We start from the raw sequence: 27,476 nt of genomic DNA, 5'->3' as shown, positions 1-27,476 counted from the left end.
TCGTTTTTGCTGTTAAAAGTATGTCGTTGGGATCCCTGTGGTACAGAGTTCTTACGATACCAGGGCGGGAGGAGAGAGTTTTAATCTGCTTACTTTTTTTCTTTCTTTTTCTAGAACCCGGTAATTAGTGCAGTCTAATTATAGCTTACCGTATCGAAGAGTCTTTTGAATACCTTCTATATACGGCCTTTCTCCCATTGATACCTAAAGAGAATCTTGGAGAAACAAGTGCTGTACATGTGTCTCCCTTCAAGGAATGAAATAAGAGTGGGCCGTCGGTACTAAAATTACTTCAAGAATTTTTTTTTTCTACTTGAAAGCTAGGCATACAAATATAATTTTTCGAGGAAATTGTTTTAAAAATCACTACGAGCTCAGTGTGAATTAAAATATTTTTGTTTAAAATTGAAATTCAAAATTTCGATTTAAGTATTCCCGATTAGTCCCAAAAAGCTAAAATATGTTATAAAATTATCTTAATTTATGAATCTATTAAGGTAACTGTTTCCTTTAGTTTCATCCATCGATACCGGTTTGAGTTCTTTTCAAGAAATATTTATAACTGGCCAGGGTCAATCTATCAGTTGATGTGTTTTTACCCTCCTCAATGGGCTTTTTTTTTTGATAATCCGGCAATTCTTCACCAAGATAAATAAGCCAGGGTCTTTGTGTCAAATCCGAACCAAAATAGAGCCAACTTAGTTAGCATTCTGCTTGAGGTGGAAACCCAGTCAAGATAGTTAACTTTAACGCAATTTGAAAATTTCGACCTTACTTTAAAGGAGTTGTCGTACTCTAAATTTTTGAACTTGGTTTTGATCAGAATGAAGGTGTAAGGGCTGCTAGGATTAAGAGGGAAGTGAGTGCAATGAGTTCAAACAATTCTGGGAATTTTTTATTTTTTATTGAAGAGTTTTAATATTTTATAATGATGCCCGTGGTGAGTAAAATACTGATGGGTCACGTGATCAGCTGATGTTCTTTTATGCTTTGTAAGTATCATAACTACTGTCCATTAGATCTTCGGGTGATTCTACAACCGCTAAACACACAATATAGTTATGACGGACCGTTACCAGAAGCTATTCGTCTTTTTGAGTATCATATGTACAGCTTTAATCGTACAAGACATCTTCGCGATGCCTACGAAGCTTCAAAGACGTAAGTGGCTTGGTCAACTGAACTTAGAACTTCCCTAGTACCGTTGGAAATTATCTTAGAATTGTATTTATTCAGCTGCTCGAAGTCAGTGATTCATTTATGTATGCAAACTTTTACTAGACTTCAAAATAATTTATTTTTCATTCAAACATTTCTAGTGTATGGCGACTCTAGTCAGTTGTTTTGAAACATTTTTAACGGAAATTTCCCTCATACGAATTTCTATAACTGTTTTTTCGTCAGCCTATTTCGTCTATTTGCCTCGAAGACGCGTTTCATCTGGGCGTATATATCGTGGAATATGATTTATTACATCCACTGGCCTTTGATTCAAAGTTTCTCAGTTTCCTAGGATTGAAAAAAAAAAACTGATTTAACTAGAAAGCGATCGAGTATCTTTTATTTTCTCACGGGAAACTTTGATTCAAACTATATTAGAACTGAATGATATTATAATATTTTGTTTTCTAACATACTTGCGGTTTTACAACGATTTAGATTTAGAACTAACTTTAGCTTTCTAATAATAATAATAATAATAATAATAATAATAATAAAGTTTATTTATATAGCGCTCATATCCATGAGCATGTCCAAGGCGCTTTACAACAGGAATATATGCATAAATTATATATATGTATTTACAATATTTACAATGCTACGTATTTAAAATATTAATAAGTAAATCTAATTATAAAAGGAAAAACTTATCTTAAAAGCCTAAAGGCAATATGCATAAAAGCAGGAAATGAATCAAACAAAAGAGATCTAAATAGATTTCCTATTATTAAGGAATAAAGTAAATAAATAAGTTTTAAGCTTACTTTTAAAGGAAGCAACAGTAGTACAAGAGCGAATCTCAAAAGGGAGCCTATTCCATAATCTGGGAGCAGCAAAGGAAAATGACTTCAAAACTTTTACTGACGGACAAGCCAGTCTGTAAACTGGCAAAATTTTGTCGCGGGAACTACTATATTCTCTGCCGATTTTATTGAAAGTACATAAGATGAAAACATTATTATTGGCGAAAAAAACTGCTGCCATTCGATTGAAATCATTAATTTTTTATTAAGATGTAAAATACCTCTCTAAGGAGTCAATGTTCTTGGTTTATTGACCTCGAAGAGAAGACATCCATATCTAAAGTTAACAAATTTAAAGAAAGAGGAAAGAAAAGAAAAGAAAAGAAAAGAAAAAGAAAAAGAAAAAAAAACAAAAACAAAAACAAAACAAAAACAAAAAATTCCTTACATTTTTCTAGGGTTTACTGAAAAAGTCGTTAGTGTACTATGTTCTTAATAAACTTACAACAATTAATCTACTAGCAAATATATATTTATAATATTTAAATATGCCGTACGTCTTAGCGGAAATGGATAATTTCACTCAAAACCGTCTTCGTTAACGGTAAAAAACGCCATTAAAATAAGATTTTCTTCACTTCCGACTAAATTATTTTTATTTTCAATAATTATTAATGTGATTGTTTCCGTAAAAACTATTCTTGATATCCAATAAGTGTTTGTTGATAATTCTTGATATTTTTGAGACTTTGGGTTAACCCTATCCACTTTAAATCGCTTTTGACCCTATCTTTACTTTAAATTAATTTAAAGAATCTATGGACAAAATACTTGCTGATATGATGGAGCTCGAGAGCCTTAAAGAAGCCAAGCAAAAGGTAACAGAACATATGGAGCGAGTAGCCCAAACACCAGAATATGGGGATCGAGAGGCCCATCCACCAGACCATGAGAATCGAGAGGACCATCCTCCAGAGCATGAGGAGCGAGATGTCCATCCACCAGAACATGAGGAACGAGAGGCTCATCCTCCAGAACATGAGGAGCGAGAGGACCATCCACCAGAACACGAGGAGCGAGAGGCTCATCCTCCAGAACATGGGGAGCAAGAGGCTCATTCACCAGAACATGAGGAGCGGGAGGACCATCCACCAGAACATGAGGAGCGAGAGGACCATCCACCAGAACACGAGGAGCGAGATGTCCATTCACCAGAACATGAGGAGCGAGATGTCCATCCACCAGAACACGAGGAGCGAGATGACCATCCACCAGAACATGAGGAGCGAGATGTCCATCCTCCAGAACATGAGGAGCGAGATGACCATCCACCAGAACATGAGGAGCGAGAGGCTCATCCTCCAGAACATGGGGAGCAAGAGGCTCATTCACCAGAACATGAGGAGCGAGAGGACCATCCACCAGAACATGAGGAGCGAGAGGACCATCCACCAGAACATGAGGAGCGGGATGTCCATCCACCAGAACATGAGGAGCGAGATGTCCATCCACCAGAATATGAGGAGCAAGAGGACTATCCACCAGAGCATGAGGAGCAAGAGGACCATCCACCGGAACATGAGCAGCGAGAGGCCCATCCACCAGAACATGAGGAGCAAGAGGCCCATCGACCAGAACATGAGGAGCGAGATGTCCATCCACCAGAACATGAGGAGCGAGATGTCCATCCACCAGAATATGAGGAGCAAGAGGACCATCCACCAGAACATGAGGAGCAAGAGGACCATCCACCAGAACATGAGGAGCGGGATGTCCATCCACCAGAACATGAGGAGCGAGAGGACCATCCACCAGAATATGAGGAAAAAGAGGCTCATCGACCAGAACATGAGGAGCAAGAGGACCATCCACCAGAACATGAGGAGCGAGACGGCCATCTACCAGAACATGAGGAGCGAGAGGAGCATCCACCAGAACATGAGGAGCAAGAGGCCCATCCACTAGAACATGAGGAGCGAGACGTCCATCTACCAGAACATGAGGAGCGAGAGGACCATCCACCAGAATATGAGGAGCGAGAGGCTCATCCACCGAGAACTATGAGGATCGAGAGGCCCATCCGCCAGAACTTGAGGAAAAAGAGGACCATCTACCAGAATATGAGGAGCAAGAGGCTCATCCACCAGAACATGAGGAGCGAGGGGCCTATCCACGAGAACATGAGGAGCGAGATGTCCATCCACCAGAACATGAGGAGCGCGATGTCCATCCACCAGAATATGAGGAGCAAGAGGCCCATCTACCAGAACATGAGGATCGAGAGGACCATCCACCAGAATATGAGGAGCGAGAGGCTCATCCACCAAAATATAAGGATCGAGAGGCCCATCCACCAGAACTTGAGGAAAAAGAGGATCATCTACCAGAATATGAGGAACAAGAGGCTCATCCACCAGAACATGAGGAGCGAGGGGCCTATCCACGAGAACATGAGGAGCGAGATGTCCATCCACCAGAACATGAGGAGCGGGATGTCCATCCACCAGAATATGAGGAGCAAGAGGCCCATCGACCAGAACATGAGGAGCGGGATGTCCATCCACCAGAATATGAGGAGCAAGAGGCTCATCCACCAGAACATGAGGAGCGAGGGGCCTATCCACGAGAACATGAGGAGCGAGATGTCCATCCACCAGAACATAAGGAGCGGGATGTCCATCCACCAGAATATGAGGAGCAAGAGGCCCATCGACCAGAACATGAGGAGCGGGATGTCCATCCACCAGAATATGAGGAGCGAGACGTCCATCTACCAGAACATGAGGAGCGAGAGGACCATCCACCAGAACATGAGGAGCAAGAGGCCCATCCACTAGAACATGAGGAGCGAGACGTCCATCTACCAGAACATGAGGAGCGAGAGGACCATCCACCAGAATATGAGGAGCGAGAGGCTCCTCCAGAAGAAAGATTGGTCGAAAACAGTGCTTTAACATGGAATAAAAGTGAACAGCGTTGGGAATCTGCAACCGATTTGAAGGACGTTCTTAATTTGGGAAGTGTGAGTTATGGCAGAACCTTGGAAGGACCGTGAATCAGGTGGTTATATCTCCTGCTAGCACTTCTATTTAGAAAACAGGTACGTTTGAGCATTGAATGGTGTGTTACCATGCATTTTTTTGTTTTGTTTTGGTTGATGCCTGGGAATATTTCCATCCAATCCATCTCCTCCACATCCAACCCATTCCAGTCCAATCGACTCAGTACCAGTTTTTGTTTCATATTTTGTTTATTTCAGATTCACAAATGTACGTGTATACTTTTGTAGATGTTGATGTATGTGAAAAGAAGATAGATACTGGCAAGTCTTCCTGTACACTGATCCACTTATACCGCCATGTTTTGGCCACTACACCAGATTCCCTTTGATAATTTTCTTCATTTTTCATGTAATCCCCATCCTCCATCTTTATTTCTCATAGAAACTAAAACTTAAAGTTCAAACATTTTCTAGGGATTCTGGTAGACGTGTCATTTATGGACCTTTTTATCTTGGGCGTTTAAAAGTTTTCCCATTTCAGACCATGTGTCATTCTTTTGAGACTAAGATTCTTTTTTAAAGTCATATCGATATTTGTGTGCCTTCTCATGCGCAACTGTTAAGATAAAGAAATAATACTCTAGAGAATAACACATCGTTTGATGTGGGAAACATCACACCCTAGCTAAAAGTGTCTATTCATTTTAATTGGGAAGATGTATTCAATTATTAGGTTTAATCATAAGAGTTTGATAAGTTTTTTGCACACGCTTGCACCCATCAGCATGAAATTTCATCTTTACGAATATTTATTTCATACGTGAACATTCGTAAAGGTCGATCGAATGAATAAAATAAATAGCACAAGGAATTGTACTGTTGGCCACGGTTTGCTGAAATCAGGAATATCACCTTCAAAAAAAAGCTCTTATCAATATTCTGAAACAACCAGTAGGCGCTTGTTTAAAGTAAGGGCATGGCTTATTCACAGATAAAATTGGAATTTAGCGTGTTGGATTTTCGGAGGGAGGAACCAAGAGAACCCGGAGAGAAACCCTCGAATCAAGGCGGCGCCTAACGAACTCTACTCACATGTCATGTGATACCGAGTGCGACACGAGTGAAAAACTTCTGCGCATGCTTTGAATCCGTATGCAAATTACTCAAAGCATATGTAAATTTGACTTTCAAACATGCCTGATAAATTGGACTTCACAAAATGCCAAAACTTAGTGTCCATGCTTGAAACTTAAGAGTAATACTTTCATGTTGTTTTTGTTAATACAGTATCTTGGTCTGACAAAAGTATACTCGCGAAATTTTTTGTATACTTGGAGAAAACAAACATTTATTTTCTCATTCGAACTCTTGATATATTCTTAGAAAAGGTGCTGAATTGCACGCATGCGCAAACGTTTTTCTCTAGTGTCACCGAGTGCACTAATAGAGAGCTTAAGCTCTCTAATTACTCCAATCCAGAACCCCAGAGGTAAAAAAATCGAGTGTACCTACACCACACTTGATTGTTTGATGTATTTAATTTTGCGGCTCGAAAATAGTGCCCGACCGATTAATGAAACAATATAAAACAATAGAACAATACAATTCGAGGACATAGCTACATGCAGCGTGAGACTCTGGACTCTATTAGCATGGAACATTCTCATTTAGGTGACGATACTGTTCATGATTCATTTCATACGTTTTTTGTAAACGTTCTCGAGATCATTAGAATTCAGTGCTTTTGACTGCATTTGGTTTCGGCCAAGATTCAGCGAACTCACTACATTGGTAAGTTGTTTGATTTATTTCAGAGATTCAAAATATATTTAAGAAATATTGAAGCAATATGCGTCAACCAAATGTCGAATTTCTTGCCAGTTGTATTTACCAGCAGCATTTATCTAGTGTTGAAGCGCTTCTCTGAAACAAGTAGCTCTGCGACATTTTCTGCAACAGGATCTCTATAAAACATTTACTCGTAGCGACCTTTCTGCATATTTAGTCCTTACGCAACATTTCTAGAGGTTATGTACATAACCAAATGCGGAATCGTGCAATATTGTGGGCAAAAGTACAGGTATGGATTCAATAAAGTATCTACAAGTATAGACTATTATGTTTACTTTCGTTCGATTGTTTACGCGGGGGAGAGAGGGGTGGGGAGGAAACGGTGTTAGCTGAAATAGTACAGTTATACAACTAGACAGCCGCTATCCAAGCAACCGACCGACCGCCAACCGAGCAACCAACCAAACAAACCAACCAAGTGATAGACATGCAAACTCAAACAAACAACCCACCAATAAAAAAACAAAAAACAAAAACAAAAAAAAACAACAAAAAAACAATGAAAAAATACAACAAACACTGAATACAACTAAAAGCACAAATGGGATAGTATTAATTTTATTTCAGTAGATCAAAACGAACTACTATCATGTTGAAGTGCTTAGTACAACAATGCATAAATTAATGTGCTAAGTTGTTGAACAAGATTTTCAGTTTAGGAATCAAATATTTCTTGTGTCATTCCTTAGGACTGACTTTTGTATTGACTCAAAAGTGTTATTGCTAGCTAGTTTAGTAGCGTGTCATATTAGAGCTTCGAAGAATCTATTCTGTGTGCTGGAATCTTGAATATTGACGGAACGTCATTTTCGCAATTTAGTCCTTAACTAGCAAAGGCAATCGCTTTGTACAGCCAGCATCTCGCAAAGCCTGTTTAAAAAAAACAAACAATCAGAGCGGGCCAGAGACTGATAGACCTCCCTTTTACTTTAGGTTAAATAAACATATCCAATCCCTTATGGAATATATTATTATGCATCCATGTGAAAGAACGTAAGCTTAATTCAAATTAATTATTATAAAAGGAAATTATAAAATAACAGTTATAAATGTCGCGCCAAGATTGGTTGAGAGGACGTGCTTTATGAGAGCACACAGCACGCTCGTGCACTTCCAGTTTCGTCATTCCTGTAATTTGTATTTTATAAAAGAAATAAAAAAACGTGCTTGCTGTGCTGTGTGGAGTTATAAAGCACTTGGGGATTGGCAGAACACTCGAGAAGTGTCGAGAAGCACTCCGCCACGCGTCGCGCTTCACCTAACACTTCTCTCGTGTTCTGCTAACCCCCGCGTGCTTTATAACTGCATACAGCACGCGCGCGCGTTTTCTATTTCTTCTTATAAAATAACTGTTATGAATGTCGCGTTCTGATTGGTTTGGAGCGCGTGCTTTATGAGAGCACATTGCACGCGCGCGCACTTTCCGTTGCGTCATTCTTATCTATTAATGTAATTTGTATTTTATAAAAGAAATAAAAAACTTGCTTGCTGTGCCGTGTGCAGTCATAAAGCACTTGGGGATTGGCAGAACACTCGAGAAGTGTCCAGAAGCACTCCGCTACGCGTCGTGCTTCTCCTAACACTTTTCTCGTGTTCTACCAACCCCCGTGTGCTTTATGACAGCACACAGCACGCGCGCGCGTTTTCTATTTCTTCAATTAAACTTGGTCTGAAATGGAACTCATGTAGAAACACTTATCATGTAGGGAAACGAACCTTCTTTGGGTGCAGCAGTAACGGCATCTGAAGTTTCTCTTGTACTCCATTTGGACTTCATAATCCGTCAGGGATCGATGGGCCTCTGGTACTAATTCTGAATAGGAATTCATACAAAGTGTTTTAATACTCAGTTTCTTACGAGCCGTTAGCTACAGGGCGAGTTTTGAATTGAAGTTAGCATGGCTGTATGCCTTCGTTGTCACATCTCTTAATTAAGGTGTACTTAGGGACGGCGGTATCATTTTTCACGCGAACTAAATCTCAATTTAGTTGTCTTAGTTTGAGTTCTGGGGTAAAAAGGCGTGATGTAAAATATGGGACAATATACATCACGCTCAAGTCGTCACAAATGTTGTTCATAACATTTGATCAAGGCGCAGCAACAAAATCTGCTGCATGCTAAAGTTCCTAAGACGCATGCAAAAACTAAATCGTAAACTTTAACCATGTGCTCTCTCCTTAGAGCTCTCTGCCGGTAAAGAGTCGCTATGGAAGCCGTTGTCGTCATAGTACAATACCTTGGTGACTCAAAGTCAAATTTTCTTTTTTTCTAGAACGCAACAGAGAAATTACTCAATCCTAAAAAATAAAATCCCCCAAAATATAAACAATGGCCCATAATATTTAATCTCAAGCGAAGGATAGGCCATAGAGTCTTAGTCAAGTCCACGAAGTGTTGATGGTATAATAAAATAGATCGTACTTGTTTTGCGAGACAATTTCAATAGTAGCATTCTTCAAACGCTGGCTTTGAATTAACGTTCAAGTATTTCACACACTCACAGAGCGCGTATTTCTGCCTTTAACATGATCACCTTTGTATATAACATTAGACTTAATCGTTCCTCTAATAAAACACTGTTTATTAATATTTAATTCCTTTTGGTATATTTGTGGAAAATAATTTAGGAACATAAAAAATCCATGGATTAGGCCGTGGTTTATTTTTCATTTCATTGTGTTAAAATTATCCCTGTGTATAACACCTACAAAAAAAGTTGTGCCCGACTTTCCAATTCATGGTTCCGACTCGGACAATAGCTAACTAATCACCGTTGCAGCAGTTTCCCAGTGGAATTAAAATCTTGTCCCACCAACAGCTACAGTGTATTTTTAAAAGATTACTACAATGGGGCAACTTTATTTTACTCTTACAGGACAGTAAAAGATTGAAAAGATATTATAATCAATTTTCTGCGATCAAAAATTTAAATTATGAGATCAGTGCTCCAGCTAATTTGTTAACATGAGCTGGTTGTACGTTGCAGCGGTAACTAAGGGGGGGGGGGGGGGGGTAGGGAACCGTGAATTCTAATCAGGTTGGTTTCACACCGTTTTGCTAATAAAAACGATCAACTTTAATTTCCCTAATTGTCCCATAACTCTCTTTTCTTCAATATGAAATATAGATATCTTCCGAAACTAAGCCTATGGGTTTTGATGCTAAGAAAACAGCCGTTTTGATCATGATCAACGACAAACATTATTTGATTTGATTGTTTTGATGATATGTTCAACAATATGTTTTCGTGTAGGGAACTGGAAATTTGCTGTTCTGAAACTAGAAAGTACAAAATCATGAACTCTCAAGGAAATCCGTGAAGAGAATCCGACTTCATTTTATTTATTTATTGTTTAGTCTGAAGAAGAAAACTAGTGACCATTCTAGAAGGCAGAGTTATAAACTTTCAAGCAATCCAAACATTTCCACATATTTTATACTCTCGATCAGTCTAAGTCTAATATTATAACAAAATTCCTTAGTTTTCTAGTGGGCCTAATGCTACGCAATGTGGCACACCAGAAGGCAATGTAATTTAGCAAAATGCATGACATCTTGGGCCTCTAACACACTTACCATCGTCATACGCATCAGCGTCAAAACGAGGTTTTCCCATTCCAAATTCCACAGTGCACAACAAAACACACAATGCAATCGAAATTTTGAAGAAAGCAGTCATATTTTCTTCGAAGACCCGAATGGTAAATTTTCAAAACTTTTCAACGTTATGAACTTTACTTGACTGGTGCTCAGAATGGAATGTGGAATCCAAACTTCCACACTAATTTAATGACAATAGACAATAATTTCATATTTGACATTTGTTTGTCAAAATTAGCCGTCCAATCAAATCGCGTGGCTTGTCATTTCAGTGCATTTGATTGGTCCATAGATCAGTAGAGAAAGGTTCCAGATGTTTAATATTGTTAAGGTTGCTATTCAGTGGTGGTTAGTTTATTAAATGTGTTAACCCCCTGTGTCTGGCCAGAATAAACCCAGTTCAAACTTTAGAAGACTCTCACAGCGAATATAATAAAAATATACAAATCTCTGTCACCTTTGGAGCTTCTAAAAATAATCTCCTTCCATCTTTGTTGCATTCCTTATCTTTTCTTTTACTTTTTACCGTTTTCAGTTAGTTTTTCTTGCGCAGACTAACTTGTACTAACGTAATATGTATAATCCAGGCTCGTCAAATATGAAATTAACAGACTAATATGAATTATTATTATCTTGAAATATGCCGGCTTAACCGACTGATGTTAAATTTATAAGAATGCAAAAGATAAGAAGCGCTCTGTGCGACTGCATGAGTACACTATGAAGAACCAAGGGCACTTGATATTTTTCTCTTATTCTCTCTATAAAAGAACTAACTTAATTGTTTGTTATATTCTCTAAGTTAACGGCAATCCCCCAGTCAGTACACCACAAACGTGCAGGTGCCAAGATCCCAAGGTATGTGGCGTAGTCAAATAAAGTGCCAATAAGATATTCACTAAACAATGGGAAGCCATTTAGCTGTTAATACTAACGGATTCCACCAAAGTAAAGACATAGGGACATGTTTGACTCGCATAACATGGCATTCTGAAGATTTCCGCAACTTTCACGAAGAATATATATTTTTTCACTATATTCGCTATCAATTTTTCATCAGAAAATTTCTAAAGACGACAGAAATAGCGATTATTCCGAGTTAACGTAGCCTAAACTGCGATAACTGCTAGCATTTAAGATTGCAAGTACTTTATTTTTATTAATTAATAAGTAAGCTTTTGAATTCTCTAAAGTTAATTAGACCTTTTTATCGTTATTGGTCACGTTTGTATAATAATCTAAATCGTGGAAGACCGCAATTAGGACCGACATAGTCAAGAGATTAAAAAATTAAAAACTTAGGAGACACTTTTCACTGTGAGGGCGCTAAGAAAATAACATTATTGTTCTAAATTTGAAAAAGAAATATGTGCTTTTTTTCTCTGTTTGCAAAAGAAACTAGAAATTAACGGGCGCTGGGCTTGAATTCTGTTGAAAGCTCACTATATACTATGCTTTGAATATACTGTATCCCAGATTCTTGGAGTGCATGTAATGCATATCATAGCCTCCATGTTGGTTGACGATACAAAGCATTCCTCAATAGCTTCTCGCTCTTGTTAGATCAGCCAAAATGTCAGTAGTTTCATTGCTATTTATATCTTTCAGACCCTTTCATTTATATTTCATGACTCTTTTATTTTCTTTATATTTCATTCCCTTCCCTTATCCTTTCTGTCTCTGTTCTTTCCTTCCCTCATTAAATTTATTCCCTGTCCTCGACTTTTATCGAATTTCCTCTTTTCCATTCAATTATATTCCCTTCCCTCAAGACAGACAAAGCACATCAAGTAAGATCAGGTTTATTTTTTTCAATTGTTTATGGTGGATGCAAAAAAAAAAAAAAAAACTTTGTGATCAAAACAAACAAATAAAACACTATTGATCGTATGGATATGAATGCGCATGAGCAGCATTATCTAGAGGGTCGTGGATAGGTGTGGATATATTTTGTCGACGATCGACAAATCAAAAACTTTTTTGATAGCGCTTTTTCTGTGTGGTAGTCAGACTTAAGTTAGCGATTTAGTTTGCATCCAAACATAAAACAAAAGAAATTATAAATTTAGCCGAGCAAACGCCTTTTAGCAATACAAGGTTATTGTGATACGTTGTTAAATAAGGGAAGCTTCATGCAGATTATGAAACACGATTTAAAAGCACTAAAAACCGAAGTGACGCCGATGGTATAGCCATAGACAGTTTGCCTTTACCGAAAGAAACCGTAAATCCCCCTCAAAAGCAAAGTCAAAGGACTTCGGTTTTTTCCTCGGGAATCCCGACAGCAACCGAAAACATTCCGACAGTAAAGCCGAACAACTTCGGTTTTTTCTCTTGTCTTGTTACTCTTCACTATGACTAAAAGCAGAAATATGAACCATGACTCGTAGCAGGCATTTTAGATAATTTTTTCATTATTTTCTTTTCAGTTTATGATTTAACATTAACCATTAAATATAGTTTTTTATTATTATTCTGATTAATTATTTTGTCCTAATTCGTGCAATAATTACGTCCATTGCTATATATCATCAAGCTTTAAGGTTTTATAGCTTTGGCCATTAAATATTGATTGATCATTATCCATATAATTATTCCATTGGGTTAACGGCAGTGTTTAATGAGAGCAAAGACAGGCATCTTCGTTCACCATTCGACACCTAGAAACAAATAAAAATACGTACTTGAGAATACTTAAATTCTAATGAATTCTTTCTTTCCTTCTTTCTCTCTCTCTCTGTTTCATCTTTATTTGATTTCATCCATCCACCCATCCATCCATCCATCCATCCATCCATCCGTCCGTCCGTCCGTCCGTCCGTCCATCCATCCATCCTCTCTCTCTCTCTCTCTCTCTCTCTTCATAATTAATACTATAGAAGCCAGACTTACCACCAAGCAGAGCAACAGGTTTGACATCCAGCAGGAGCGGCTCTTTTAAAGAAGGAATCGTAATCGCTTGTCTTTCCTGGTATATTTCCTAAGTCGTTTTCGCGTTTTGCATACTTTGAAAGTAACTCTCTCGCTGTAGATTGAAAATTTTTTCAAAGGCTTAATTTTTGATGCTATAGAAAAAGAGTAGTAAGTGTAGATGGGGTTGAACAGTTAGTTTACAAATTGCCCTAAAAATTAGTAGTGACAATCGGGTACCCCCTACCACACCCCCGAACAATGAAACAGGAAGCGAAAAATTCGAACGGGGTTTTCGGAACTATGAATTCTAATTAATTCCGAATCTGTTCATTTAAACATGTTTAAAGTTTGTTAAGCTTAAAAATGTGTCAATATTTTGCGAATTTCTAAACTAGGGTCCAGGCCTTTGCTAGTTTTTGAAATGGCCACTTTTTTTGGACTCGGATGATGCTACTAGTGGTGGGTATTAAGTCATCGTATAGCGTCCCTGCATACTGTGTCACTTCCTAGGAGTCCTGATGCGCACGGGAAGCTATTTCAAAGTTACGTAGTATAATTTCTTCCTGTTCTATTCTGCCACGCAAATGATACAAATCGATTAAAGTTTAAAAGGATAACTTGCGAAAACCTGATTAATAAGTGGAAAAGAAAATAACATCCGATAAAAACAAAATTGAATACTCAAGTTCTTTGTAATACTCGAAAATGCTGAATAGTATACGCTTCTATACGAGAAAATTAACAAGCATGCTATTCGAAAACATTTCTTATGTATAGTAGGTCCTATCTTACATTAAAATTATACCATATCTGGCAGAAGAACATCGGTTAGTTTATTTAAGGATTATACCCGCTTCCTCGTGAGAAATAAAAGAAAAATGCGAAGATTTTTATTATTAGCGAGTGCAAGTAGTACACGGATGCCCCTAGGCGAAGGAAGTCTTTATATCTGCTACACCTCTTTCAATTTCCTGATTATAGTATTGTTGTCAATTCCACGGTCTTAAACTTTAATAAGCAAAGGAAATGATTTTATTGTTCGAACTCCTTGTAATCAAAAAGCTTAAAGCTTGACCCTCACAAAAAAGATTTCAGTGAAGAAAAGCCTTTTGTTTTCTAGCTTGTAACTTTTCTGAGATATTTAGATAGAATAATTTGCATTCAATTTTTTCCAAAAAGCCAATTACATTGATCTCGTATATACACCTATTTCAAACAACGTTTTCGGTCGTAGATTTGAAATCTGGAATCTGTGACATGAAATAAATTGTGGGCTAAGCTGCTGTGAAATTAAAGGAATGAAGGTGACGATTGTTTTATCTTTTTATTTAGTAGTTCGCAACAAGGTAATCTAAATATGCCACCACCTTCATTTAAGATTTCTGAGATGTCTCCGATTTCAGATTTAATATCTTCGACCTACGACGTTTTTTGAAATAGTTATATACTTTTTTCGTTCGTCTATCTAAGCATGGTGCATTTAGGAAATGAGTAAGTGGTTTTAATAAGCGTTAGTTTATACATTTTTTTAGCTAGGATTTACTAGCGTTTTAGTGAATTGCGTTCGAGGAGAAAGTTGAAAACGTCAAAAAAAAAAAAAAAAAAAAAATTAAATTTCCGAAGCAAATGAAAAAATTAAAAGTTCTTTTGGGCTACTGAAAATGTTGATTTGGCTGGCTTTGCACGACTCGTCAATTTTTTGGATACTTTATCGAATCCACTCATAGTACGTGCCCACGGTTTGCGCTTTCGATAAAAGCTTTTAGATGGATCATAGAAAAAACTGCAAACACTTATATCATCGAATATTTCTTACCAAAATAATTACGTCGTATTGTTCGATAGCTTATTCAGGGATTCACAATTAATTATCTACAAAATGCTAGGCTTCCTTTTCTTTTTCATTTTACACTTTGAAGTCTTTGAGATCCATTGTCGTTTCTTCTCTACCATTTTTTCACCGTCATACTAAAATCAAAAAGATTTTAGGATGGAGAAATTCTTCTGAACGAAATCAAATATTACTTGTTATTCTTTTAATGGCAATTATAATCTAACCGAAACGTTGATGCTTTTTGGTAAAATTTACTTGTGTGGCAACCGTAAAGCTATATTCATCAGAATATACTCACAAAAATGTGTAGATGAATCGATTAACTCTTAATTTATTGATCTACTGAACTACTGTGGAAATCGAGATAGTGCAAAATGAATTAGATATGCGATACGGATAAAAATGATTGAATATTAGGAGGATGTCGACTCGAAAACCCTTGAGTTTTTAAGATCAGAGAGGTGTCTTAAGATCTCAGTTTTGAATCATAAATTTAATTTTTTCTTGGAATGGTAAAAGAATAACCCCTTCATAAAAAATTTCACCAAGACAATAATTATACCTATCTGTTTGCTAAATCTCAATCATAATATTAGTTCCTTGCTTTCTGGTTGCGTAGAAACCGATGCCTCAAAATTCACCACATAACGTTGCACAACTGAGTGTATCAGTGTATAATACCCATGATTGGAAGCCGATTCTAACTATTGTAATCATTGGAGAGTTGTTTTTATCGTATGTAATCAAACATTTAACGCAGAACAGTGTAATCGTGCAGTGTTTTCAATGGTTCTAACAGTTTTGTACTTTGGAGATATCATCTTAATCTAACTTGGTCAGTGTTCCCTTGGCTGTGGCTTAAATAATAATAGTAATAAATAACATAATAATGGGATTAATAGTGGATTCCACAGAGTGGCTCTTCTTCCACTGGATTCCAATTGGAATTTAGAAATTGATTTTTGCGGAGGGAGGAAAGCCAGAGAACCCGGAAACCCTCGAAGCACAGGAGAGAACCAACAAACAGCTCTACTCACATACGACACCGAGCTCAACGGGACTCGAACCCGGGTCGCATTGGTGAGAGGCGAGCGCTCTCAAAAATGAAATTAGTATGATACATTTCCTTTCCTTTCGCGCTTAATTTAATTACTTTTTTTGCAAACTTTCAAAATTGAAAACTGGTCACACAATTACCGTAAAACTTTTAACGAATTTCCAAAACACTATTTTCGTGTATAGATTTATTGGTAGGATTCTTGCAAGTAAGATAATTAATAAACCGCTTTTCGATGCGAGCTTTTAAAAAAGGTTTAACAGCCGAAACATAGAGTGGGAGCCATTATCTGAGTTAGTTACGTTAATGTAATTTTTCAATTCCCGGTAAAATATATCTGCTTTGAAATGTTAAAGCATTACGCCTAGCGAAAATGATGTGTGGCGTTCACTATTAATTGGTAAGCTTGAAGGCTCATTAGTGTTTGAATCCTACCGTGGTATTGACAAGCTAGCTTTCAATCTCTTTTATAAAAATTATGTTTTGCTACGCGTTGGCCTCAATTATGGTTCAATAACAACCAGCTTGCTTAACCTACACAGGGGGGTAAATGACAAAGCTATCATACGTAAAAGCTTTGTAAGAGAAAAAAACATTCACATTTACACTGATTTCCCAGCTGATTTAAATGAAAGAAAGACAGAATAAAAGAACGTTAATGGTAGGAGTAGGAGTAGATGTACTGTGGAGGAGGTGAGTACTGAGAAAGAGGAGGAGGAGGAGAAGGAGGAGGAGGAGAAAGAGGAGGAGGAGGAGGAGGAGGAGAAGGAGAAGGAGGAGGAGGAGGAGAAGGAGGAGGAGGAAGGGGAGATGGAGAAGAAGGAAGACAAAGAGAAGAAAAGAAGAAGGAGAAGGAAAAGGAAAAAAAGAAGGATGACTGAACGTGGGATATCATCCCTATTAATTAGTGCTAGCGTCATTGTTTAAACACAAACAAGCACATAAGCTAGTAAAATAACTCTGGGTTTCTAATTAAAACCAGCCAAAAAGACGTCATGGCATTTTTTGAGGAGAAAATCTTACTTCTCAGTTTTACTTAAAAGATCATACTAGGGTTTTTAAATAACAAACATATTTTTGTTTCGTTTTTCAAAAAGGTATGATGCTGATTTCACAGAAGAAGGGAAAAAAACGTTTTTGATAATTAGTCATTTTGTTTTGAATATTTAAAATGCTTTTTCAGCATTTTTCGTTTTTGTCAACCAGAATGTGAGGGTTTCTTTCTCTCACACACACACATTCTCTCTCCATTAACGCTAATTTTCACTGAGAAAAGCGATTTTTAGAAAAAATATCGGCGATACATGGGCGATGGTCGGTTGTGTTTTTATACCTTCAAGCTTTCTAAGCCAGGAAGAATATTGGCGATTTGTACCATAATGATTTTATATGACTTTACAGATATCGAGAATACTTTAAACGCGACCAAACCATTTCTAAAATTGAAAGCTGATTCTGAACAACTTAGCGTCAGTTTTTCTTTATCCTTTAATCCATATCCGCACTTTATGACACCCTTGGAATACCATAAATAATTCGCAACGTTCATTTCGATTGAGTTTAATCCCATTCCTTGACTCTAGAATCTAAAAGTTTATTTTTCAATGAATCAAAAATTCATTTTATACGAGGTCTTTGAGAAATAGGAATAATAAAAATGCAAAGAATGACAGCTTGTCTAAGATAGATAATCGTCATAGTATATTTGTGGTTTTTGTATGGTCTCTAATTCTTTATCTAAAGATGCTGTAATGAGTCTTTTCTATTTTGTAGTTACAGTTGAAAACTTGGCTCACAAAGGGAACATGGCCGTAATTTTTTTAAATGGCAAAAGTTTACTTTTTTTTCAAAACTTCCCCACTCCGTCAAAACGTATAGGTACTTCAGGAAGAGAATTTTGTTTTGAAACTATTTGTGTTCGGGAACATACAAAAACAATTATATATCTTACCGTATTGTTTGTGCTTAGATGAGTCCAAAGGGAGTCTTGCTTGGGCATCAATCACGAGAAATACTGCAAGAATTAGAATGAACAACCCGGCTTTCGACATCATTTTCCCCCAGTAAATTTCTTAGTGAAGCGTTGAAAAATTCAGAAAAAATTTCCAAGAAGTTTTGTTGAACTTGGGTGATCAGTCCTTGAGGAGAGCGGAACTTCTCCCAAAAGTTTCTTATTTGTGACGTTGAGTATACAGCGAGTTTGTACGAGCGCTGCTTTATGCCTTGCAATGATGTTCACTCTCCAACGACTTAGGGCTTGTGGTGTTCTTTCTACGAGGGACGGATTTAAGTATTGTACTTACAAGCAAGTAATAATCGTAAAGACGAATGCGATGAAAGCATTTGCATTCTCTCATCTAATAGGTCTATTCACTATTGCAGACACAATAGATTGGGATTGCTGCTTGTGGCCTGGTTTGGCGTCAAGGCCATTATCTTAATACGTGTTCGTAAAACGCATTTATTTCTAGATTGATTAGAATTTAGGGTTAATGTGTGTTACGGAAAATATATCAAAGAAGCCGTTCCAAGCCTATGGAAAATTGTTTATTTTGATGAGAGCTTATTATTATTACAACGAAATAAAAGAAGCGACGCTGCCTTTGAACAGGAAATTTTTTAAAGAAGGTATCTCATTACCGCATAATAGCAAGTTTAACTGCCTTAAGCCGAGAAAATAAAACTTATATCTGCCCACGTTTAAGAAAAGATTAGCTAATTTTAACCTGCCAAAAACTACTGCTGTTTGAAAGTGGGAAGGCGGAAAAAGTGTACCGAACGAAATAGTTTACCAATAACAAAAAGTAAGAAGTCAAAAACAACAAATTATGATAGAATGGAACGTTTCTCTATTAAATTCCGCAATTATTTTCCACGTTATTACTGTAAGTCTTTAAGGAAACAAATGTGACTTATAATTTCTCTGAGCAAATATGGACAGATGGTCAGCGAGCGTCGGTATCAAAAATGCTTCTATTTTTGATAAAGGAAAACTCGAACTCGCTTACTCCAAACAGGGCATCTTTCTTTCGATTTCTTGGGATATTCTATGGAATATTAATCCAGGAGGGTTGTGTATTTAAGAAAAAAATAGTTCTTTAGTTTTGATTAGCATCCTGATATTTCACGGCATTTGAATACTAACGCTAATTATAAGACAGCGTTGTCAATTCCGCACGTTTATTCACCTCTTCTAGATTAGATTATTATAACAAAACGACAATATTACTATGATTGAAATAGCACGAAAAGTCAAGATAATGCTTAACATCTTTTCTTTGTTTTTCTTTTTTTAAAAATCATATTCCTAAAAATTAAATATTTCAATCGGATCGATTTTTTCCCCGCACTTATAACATCATTTCCAGAAGGGACAAACTTATCTTTTACTCAATTTTTAAAAATAACAATTTGAGTTTCAGATTCTAATTTATTTTTCTATCTTGCAACTTTTTTTCCTAAGAAAAGAAATATCACAAAGAGATATAATGAATGACATAAGACAACAACGTGCAAGTAATTTCAAATAACTTGAAGGTAATTGCTTTACAAAGAGGAATGAGAATAAGTTTGTTCTTCAAGTTTAGTATGTTGGCACACAAGATCAATTAGTTGACACCTCTGACAAACGACTGACTCAAACAACTTCAAAAACCTCTAGTTATTGAGAAGTTGAAACGCAATATGATCGACTTAAAACCAACAAATTAAAGCAGACTATATTCCAGCTTTAGTCCTAATTTTGTGAAAGCATGATGGTGTGTTGAGAATTTTTGGGGCGTGGAAATAAAGATGAACGCTTCATTTTGTCTCTAAGGATCAAATTTCGCCAGACAAAGAAAACACTTAAATATGTGCAATTACGGAAGAAAATAATTAATCAAGAGATGTGGTTAGGTCTTCAAACAGAATTTACAACAAAGTACTAAGACCTGCAAGCTTAATGAAAAATTCTCAAAATAAATCGAGATAATTTGGGAAGAAGAGATATGGATCCGATTACATCACAGATGGAAAATATCCCGCTATTTCAAAGATGAAAATCCCAAATGAATACATTTTCAAAGAACACTGTCCTTTTATTTGTAACCGCTAATTAAATACCTTGTCAAGAGCTGGAATTATCAGATTTCTGAGGTTATTTGTGGCCCCTTTCGTGTTAAGGAAGATATAATTTTTTTCCTATTTCTTGACGAGGAAACTATAACAAATTGGCTACTTAGTAGAGAGGGGTGTGGACAGAAGTACCAGCTGCTACATTCAAGGTTATTTTGTTTTTTCCCTTGTTTCGTTCTTTCTTTTTTTCTGCTCTAATAAATAACATTACTTATTAAAGAATATAAGGTATTATATATCCTTTTTCTTATATTTTTTTTTCTGTCGATTTGTTGTGTTTCACAGTTTATTATTGTTTCCGCTAAATCTGATTATCTTAAGGTGGTATCTAGTTTTAATTCCCGCTTAGAGCTTCTTGTTCAACTTGAAAAGAAATTTCTACAAATCCAAACAAATCTATCTTGGTAAGACTAACATATTTTCTTAATCAAATTCGAATTTAAAACAACTGAAAACTGTTTGTATTTTCAAACTGCTCACCGTGGTTGAAATGCCAAAATATCTGAGTCAAAGCTGTTGATTTTTTCTCTCTCAACATAGATTTTAATCGGCTCGCTTGCAGAATCTTTTTAAAATATTTAAATCTTACGACAAGAGATATTCAAATTTGATTCCCGTCAGTTTATAATTGGAAAACTTTTTTCTTCTTCAAAATATGGTTCAATAGAAATAGGATAATGCAGTAAATCATGTTCATGGTAATCCCCAAATATTTCTTGGTTCTATTCGCCTATAATTTGAAAGTTTTTGAAATTAATATAGTCAAACTTGACAAGTGGATTCACGGGGAAACGCTAGCAAAGTTGAAGCAAAACAAGAGTGTGATAAAGAGTCTTTTAATGTATTCAATTTGAAGTAGTTGTCGCAGCATGACGCCTTCGCAAGCTTTATAAAAAGAATACAATTAAAGGAAGAATGTTTCCAGCGAAAAGAAATTAAAAATGGAGAAAGAAAGAACAAAAAAGAAATAGAAAGAAATTAAATGAAGGAAAGAAGCTATGAGATAAGAAGGACATTTTTTTATTTTGACTTAAAATGTAAAGAAAACAACAACAACAACAAAAGAAAATAGAAAACGAAAACAAAAGAGAAAAAGAAAAAGAAAAGAAAAAAAGGAAAATTATTGTTGATACAAAACGATAATCTCCGAACTCGCCATTTATTCGCCAGTCTTTTAAGCATGCGCAGTGATTGAAACCGTTAAAGTAATTTTACGTAATGAATCGAGTATTTGGCGTCCGGCCCAAAATAAGTAAAACTTGAACATGCACATTGAAAGAAGAGGACAAATCTTTTCAATGTTAAATCAATTAAGTTTTACTCCGTTTTCAGAGTTAAGTGCAATTTTTTCAAACATTGTCTTATACATTTTTCTTCATTAAAATAAATTAAACTTCAAGCCACAAATATAGAGACTTTACAAAATGAAAGTGGAATATAAGCGGAGCGGTTTCTTGTAGATTCTTTATTTAGATTTTTATTTGTAATTCTGGCTGTACCAGGAATTGGAAAATGATTGCAAGACGCGCAGAAATATTATTGCTACACAGACTATCCTTTTTTTTTTACCCCTTTTTGGTACAATTCAAATTTCGTTTTTAAATTAAGTTGCAGAAGTTTCTGATTATTTTTCAGTTTGTAATCATAATGAACAAACGCTTTGGAGACATAGTAATTCCACTCCAGATGTCCTTAGGTTTAAACAACTAAACTAAGCTTTTCCTAAATGGATTCAAATTAGTACAAAAACCAATATGATTTCTTAATCATAAAGATTGAGGATTAATTAGCGTTCGATAATGTGCTGCTATTAGGTCACGTGATTTTCTCGCCATATTAAAGAAGCAACGTTTTATGTACTGCATATTGTAAGGAGAATGTTATTCTTTGATATTAGGATAGCTAAAAACTAGAGTGATCTGCGTCGGTGTTTCTAATGAAACAGTAATGATCAAAGGGTAAATTATACACTGTGAAAAGACGCGAAAAAACTACTGACGTTTCGGACGCGACTGATAGAAATGAAGTTGTTTGCTTTCTTTCACAGTTGGTTTTCTTTCTTGAGTCTTTTCTTCTCTCTCTCTCTCTCTTTTTCTTGTCGATTTCTTCCTTTTCTTTTTCTTTCTTTTCCTTTTTTTCTTCTTCTTCCATTGCTGGTATTCGCTTTCTTTTGTTTTCTTTTTTTTATTTCTTTAACCTAAATTCTAAAACTTATCTTAATTTTCTCCTCTTATTTCTTCCATTACAGCTCCTTTTTTCCAATTTCTTTATATATTTTTTCTTTTCATTTTCTCAGCTTCTTTTTAAAATTTTTTTCCCCGTTTCGTTCGGTTCCTTTGCAACAGTTATGTCTCCATTAAAACTATTCATTTATTCCTTTGAGCTACCTTCAAAAGTTGCCGAGATAGACAGCCACGAATTTCGACATAAATTTTTAAGCCAAATTTAACATTTTATTAAAAAGCTATTACATCTAATCAGCTGTTTGTTCAAAAGTCTGATCCGGCAAAAATAGATAAGATATTAAAAAGGTAATTATAAAAAAGTCTACAGTTAATCGCAATATTCCCTATATAATTGGTTGAAGCCTCAGTTACAATTACGCTCAAAGGATAATGTGTGCATGGTCTTAATGATCAAAAAATGTAATAAAGCTATACGGCTAATAGCTTCAAAGATAATATTGGAATATCAGATGAGTAATGTCATCTTACTAAGCAGTCGCATAAAAAAGCGGTTCGTTGAGAATTAGGACGCTAATTCCCTCGTTAAAAAACGTCCCTCGCAAAAAGTTACTCCGAAAATGTTTATATTAGTAAAAATTTAATGCTTTGTGTAAAAACCCTTTGATGAACTTCGATTACTTTATAACCTATGCCCCGTTTGAACACATTGTTGCTGCTATTCATGATCAAATATGGACATACAGGCATAGGCTTTGACGTACCTAATTCTGGACTATATCAAGGAAATGCAGCAGGGGTTTATAATGTACTTTGTCAATAAAAAGAAGTTGCAGGTGAAAAATTATAATAAAACTCGATATGTGAATCTTTATTTTTGGCGAAATTTAGTTCCTTTTTTCATTGTTCTGCCAAACCGCGAATCATACGAATTGCGAATCATACGAATATCGCGAAATTTCGATCTCGCGAAATATGTATCTTTCATTTGTGCGAATTAAGTCAAATACCGCTGTGTTCTTTTATCACAAACTCATTTCAAATTTCAGTTGACAGACTCATTCACTGCGCGCAGTTTCTTAAAGAAGAAGTATACAGGGTTAGCCTTACTACAGTGTCGGAACATTCACCAATACCAACGGTACGTGTGATTAACGTAAATTATACGCAACGAAGCACAAACACTTTGAAAATCCAAGAATCTCCCCTGGACCTATAATACAATTGGCTGGTGAAATGCATGCGAGACAACATTGCCACGGGGAGAGGGGGGGGATGGTCTTCCAGAATACTACAGGTGGCACTTTTTTTGCCAAGTATTCCAGTAGTACTGCTACTGCTACTGCTACTGCTACTGCTACTGCTACTGCTACTGCTACTGCTACGCTACTGCTACTGCTACTGCTACTGCTACTGCTACTGCTACTGCTACTGCTACTGCTACTGCTACTGCTACTGCTACTGCTACTGCTACTGCTACTGCTACTGCTACTGCTACTGCTACTGCTACTGCTGCTGCTGCTGCTACCCAATCTCTGAGGGGGACAATATTCTTGGTATCCCACAAATTATAACTTGATAAAATACATGACAATACAGATTTGATATCATTATCCTAGTACTTGTCTGGGCTGCTCGTCCATTGCACTTAATGAATATTTCATCACGCTTAGCAAACTACTTCATGTGAACTGTACCACATATATGCCACTCTTTAATCATTTACAGCTTTTATCTAAAACAACTAATAATTAATATTTTAAAAATATTTTATCTTTATGAAGACGGGCGTCTGGAGGCGGTTATATGTATGCCAAAAATAAACTAAGGCTATCGATTAATGAATTTGTAGTTGAAGAGAGCCGCCATAGAAGCACCCAGTTCATTGCGGAGAAAGAGATATGTGCTCTGTTCCAGTTTACGTTTACTCTCTGGAAAATTTGTCATGGTAGTAGAACTATGCGTGGGAAAACTCTCGTTTAGTTTAATTGCACATCCGTTGCCAGAAAGATAGTGGCTGCTATGCTAAATAATCACCAGAGTCCGGTTGTACAAAGGGTGTAAAGCGCTATCCGACGGATAAACCTTATCCAGTGGATAAATTTATTGGATAACAACATCGAATTATCCACTGGATAAGGATTTATCCGTTGGATAGTGCTATCCACTTTTCGTACCGAACCACCGTGCCCATCATCATGTACAAGGCAGAACATTCTACCTCATAGTCACCCATGAGTTATAAAAAGATATAACTAGCTAAAAACTAGTGTGAGCTGCGTCGGTGTTTCTAATGAAACAGTAATGATGAAAAGGTAAATTATACACCGTGAAAAGATGAAAAAACTTACTGACGTTTCGGACGCTAGTCCTTCGTCGGAGTAAAAGACGACGAAGGACTAGCGTCCGAAACGTCAGTAAGTTTTTTCATCTTTTCACGGTGTATAATTTACCTTTTCATCATTACTCACCCATGAGTTACCTTTGAATTAATTGTCAGATATATTCGATAAAGAAACCAGCTACTTTTCTTAATATAAGTTGCTCTAAAATTATGCCAAGAATCCTTTTGTGGATTCCTCATTTCTCATTCTGTGTTCGTCATTGTATTTGCTATTACGTTCTCACTGACCAAACAAACCACAAAAGACCTCCTATCGACGCTATGCTCCCAACTACATGCCTCCCACTGATAACATACTATAAACCACTTCTATCGCGGTACATGGAAGTGGTTTCGACATTGATTCTAAAGACGTCAGATTATTATTAATAATACATGCGATAAAACTTCCAAACAACTTTTTTTCTATCTGTCGCTGTAGGTGACTGTGGGCATTGATTGAAAGAACCGATTTTGAAAGGTTGCTTCGTAAGATTTTGTAAGGGCTGCTTACATGAAGCTAGATCTTATTGTCAGTTAGATCTTATTGCTAACAGTGTCTTCTTGTTAGTCGATATAAATTAAACAAGCTTTATTTCTCTATTTTTGTTTTAAGAAATGTAGATTATTTTTTTATAGTAGAGGGTTTAAGTTCAAGCGTTACTGAAGGTAGACTGATGAAGAACGTTCTAGATAAGGGATTCATCGATACTGAAATATCAACATCAAATCAAACTAAATCTATGTTTGTCAAGGAGCTAAGCCCTCCTGAAACAATTTCTTGGTTGTTTTAAAAGCGAGGGCGCAAGCGACAACCTCGATTTAATTGCGGGAATCATAGTTAATAGAGGCGAACACAAGCATGACCCCAGAGGTGATAGATGCTTATCAACTGTCCTAAAGAACGAAGCAAATATGAACAGATTGAAATTAATATAATGCGAGGAAAAGTAAGCATTATTCTTGATTGCTTGTATCTTCATCAAGGAGAGAACCAGGGCCTTCCCAACAAGGTCGTCAATATGAGTGACACTCGACGAAATAATGGATTTGGTCATCATATGTCCACTTGGCAAATGTTGTGCAAATATGGTGCTCTATATTTGCCCATACATTTGCCTATGCAGGCAAAGGTCGGGGTAAATTTCTAATAAATTTGCCATTGCTTTGCCATACATCTGAACACATGGGTAAATATGTTATATATTTGCCCTTAGTTTAGACGCATTTACCCAGTGGGGATATATGATAACCGTTTTTGCCCTATATTTGCCCTATTGTCAAATGAAGGGCACATATGAAATCAACTTTGCACTAGGCTTTGCCCCATATTTACCTGGGGAGCAAATACAATACCCCAAACTGAGTATATCCGATGTGAGGTTTCCGTTTCAATTCATTGCAATCAAAACTTTTCAAAACAAATCAATAATTTTTCAACTGAATTATAATGGATGTTGGCTTGTTTTTACGACTTACGAGGGGGGAGTGCATGCAGGTCCATCTCAGTCATATGTGTCAATTTTTTCTCCTAACGCATGACATCAATGTTGCGACCACATTAATTCAATCATTGTTTTGCTTTGATGTCATGAAGGAGAGGTTATATGCGTTGATACACACAGGAAAATACGCGGACGATGTATTTATAATATGCGTAAGTCGTATATGCGTTTTTTCCAGTGACAATAAGAAAACTCATTAACCCATTAACCTCATGAGCTGCATTTCAAACCGCTAACATCTGTAATATTATTTGAAGCATCAATTTTGTTTAGTCTAAACATATGAATTCATCTTTTTTATTGGCAATATATGCAATTTCATTCATAATTATTTTAATTCATCTAATTTTAAAGTCATCAAATAATTCATTCAATTTTCATTTTGACTATCTAGTTACTGATGCACAGTTCAAACAGTTTATTTTTGATAGCTTTGAATATTTTTCCTGGATGATACTTTACTGTCATCTCCATCATCCGTACAATTTACGTTGTAAAGGACAAACAATTAATACTCTTTCTTTGTCAATAACATCGTAAGCAGCAACAAACTGGCTGTGTATCCTTTGTATGGGTATGAATGTAGAGGGCCCTTCCATTTCAAACAAGTTTCTGCACCAAATTTCATGTGGTCTGCCAATCCTGTGTCTTTCTGGATGTCGCTGATACCATCGAACCTTTGCCATACACAATGATTCCTGCTTGCCATCAATTATAATGGTTTGTTTAAGAAAGAAATCGACAACACCGGGGCGCAAGTCAAATGAATCGGTCTCAATACTGCCACTATATTGGCCACACCAACTTGCAAGAATGAAGGAAGAACGTTCCAGTCTAGAGTCAGAGGACCCTAGCTTTGTCCCCGAATATCCAATGGTACTAACTCTCTCAAACGTATCGGTAACACATTCAATGACCGAGTGTTGAGGTAAAATTGTTTCATAAGCTTTAAAGAGATATTCTGTATAGTCATCATCAAGAACATCAATGGATCGAGGTGAAAAACATGAGTATGCATTCATATTGCTCCACTCTAGCAACGTAGTACTTGACCAACTGAAAGATTAA

At 36.4% G+C, this 27,476-nt stretch overlaps 1 protein-coding gene and 2 long non-coding RNA genes across 3 annotated transcripts; 1 reads left to right on the top strand and 2 right to left on the bottom strand.

Moving 5' to 3' along the window:
* The first annotated feature begins 1,058 nt into the window (after positions 1-1,058).
* Positions 1,059-7,365, top strand: LOC116289463 (uncharacterized). Its single transcript, XM_089031077.1, has 4 exons — positions 1,059-1,161; positions 2,778-3,999; positions 4,032-5,064; positions 5,224-7,365. The coding sequence occupies exons 1-3, from the start codon at positions 1,062-1,064 to the stop codon at positions 5,017-5,019; spliced, it is 2,310 nt and encodes a 769-aa protein (XP_088887203.1). The 5' UTR covers positions 1,059-1,061; the 3' UTR covers positions 5,020-5,064; positions 5,224-7,365.
* Positions 7,359-10,592, bottom strand: LOC148910737 (uncharacterized). The gene is made up of 3 exons (XR_016119967.1): positions 10,394-10,592; positions 8,533-8,629; positions 7,359-7,686 (listed from the first exon to the last, which is right to left on the bottom strand). It is a non-coding gene; the product is annotated as an uncharacterized LOC148910737 (long non-coding RNA).
* Positions 10,593-12,203: 1,611 nt separating this feature from the next.
* LOC148910736 (uncharacterized) lies at positions 12,204-18,503 on the bottom strand. Its single transcript, XR_016120005.1, has 3 exons — positions 18,173-18,503; positions 13,310-13,442; positions 12,204-13,077 (listed from the first exon to the last, which is right to left on the bottom strand). It is a non-coding gene; the product is annotated as an uncharacterized LOC148910736 (long non-coding RNA).
* Positions 18,504-27,476: the final 8,973 nt, after the last annotated feature.

Source organism: Actinia tenebrosa, unplaced genomic scaffold, assembly GCF_029948245.1.
Source record: "Actinia tenebrosa isolate PJP-AT-01 unplaced genomic scaffold, QUT_ActTen_1.0 PGA_scaffold16__25_contigs__length_10494907, whole genome shotgun sequence".
NCBI lineage: Eukaryota > Metazoa > Cnidaria > Anthozoa > Actiniaria > Actiniidae > Actinia > Actinia tenebrosa.
This window is presented reverse-complemented; position numbering and strand designations above follow the sequence as displayed.

What these genes read in the sequence shown, in the direction of transcription:
- LOC116289463 (XM_089031077.1), top strand. Translation starts at nt 1,062, where the DNA reads ATGACGGACCGTTACCAGAAGCTATTCGTCTTTTTGAGTATCATATGT. An exon ending in GCCTACGAAGCTTCAAAGAC is followed by an intron (nt 1,162 to 2,777) that starts GTAAGTGGCTTG and finishes ATTAATTTAAAG; the next exon opens with AATCTATGGACAAAATACTT. An exon ending in CATCCACCAGAATATGAGGA is followed by an intron (nt 4,000 to 4,031) that starts GCGAGAGGCTCA and finishes GAACTATGAGGA; the next exon opens with TCGAGAGGCCCATCCGCCAG.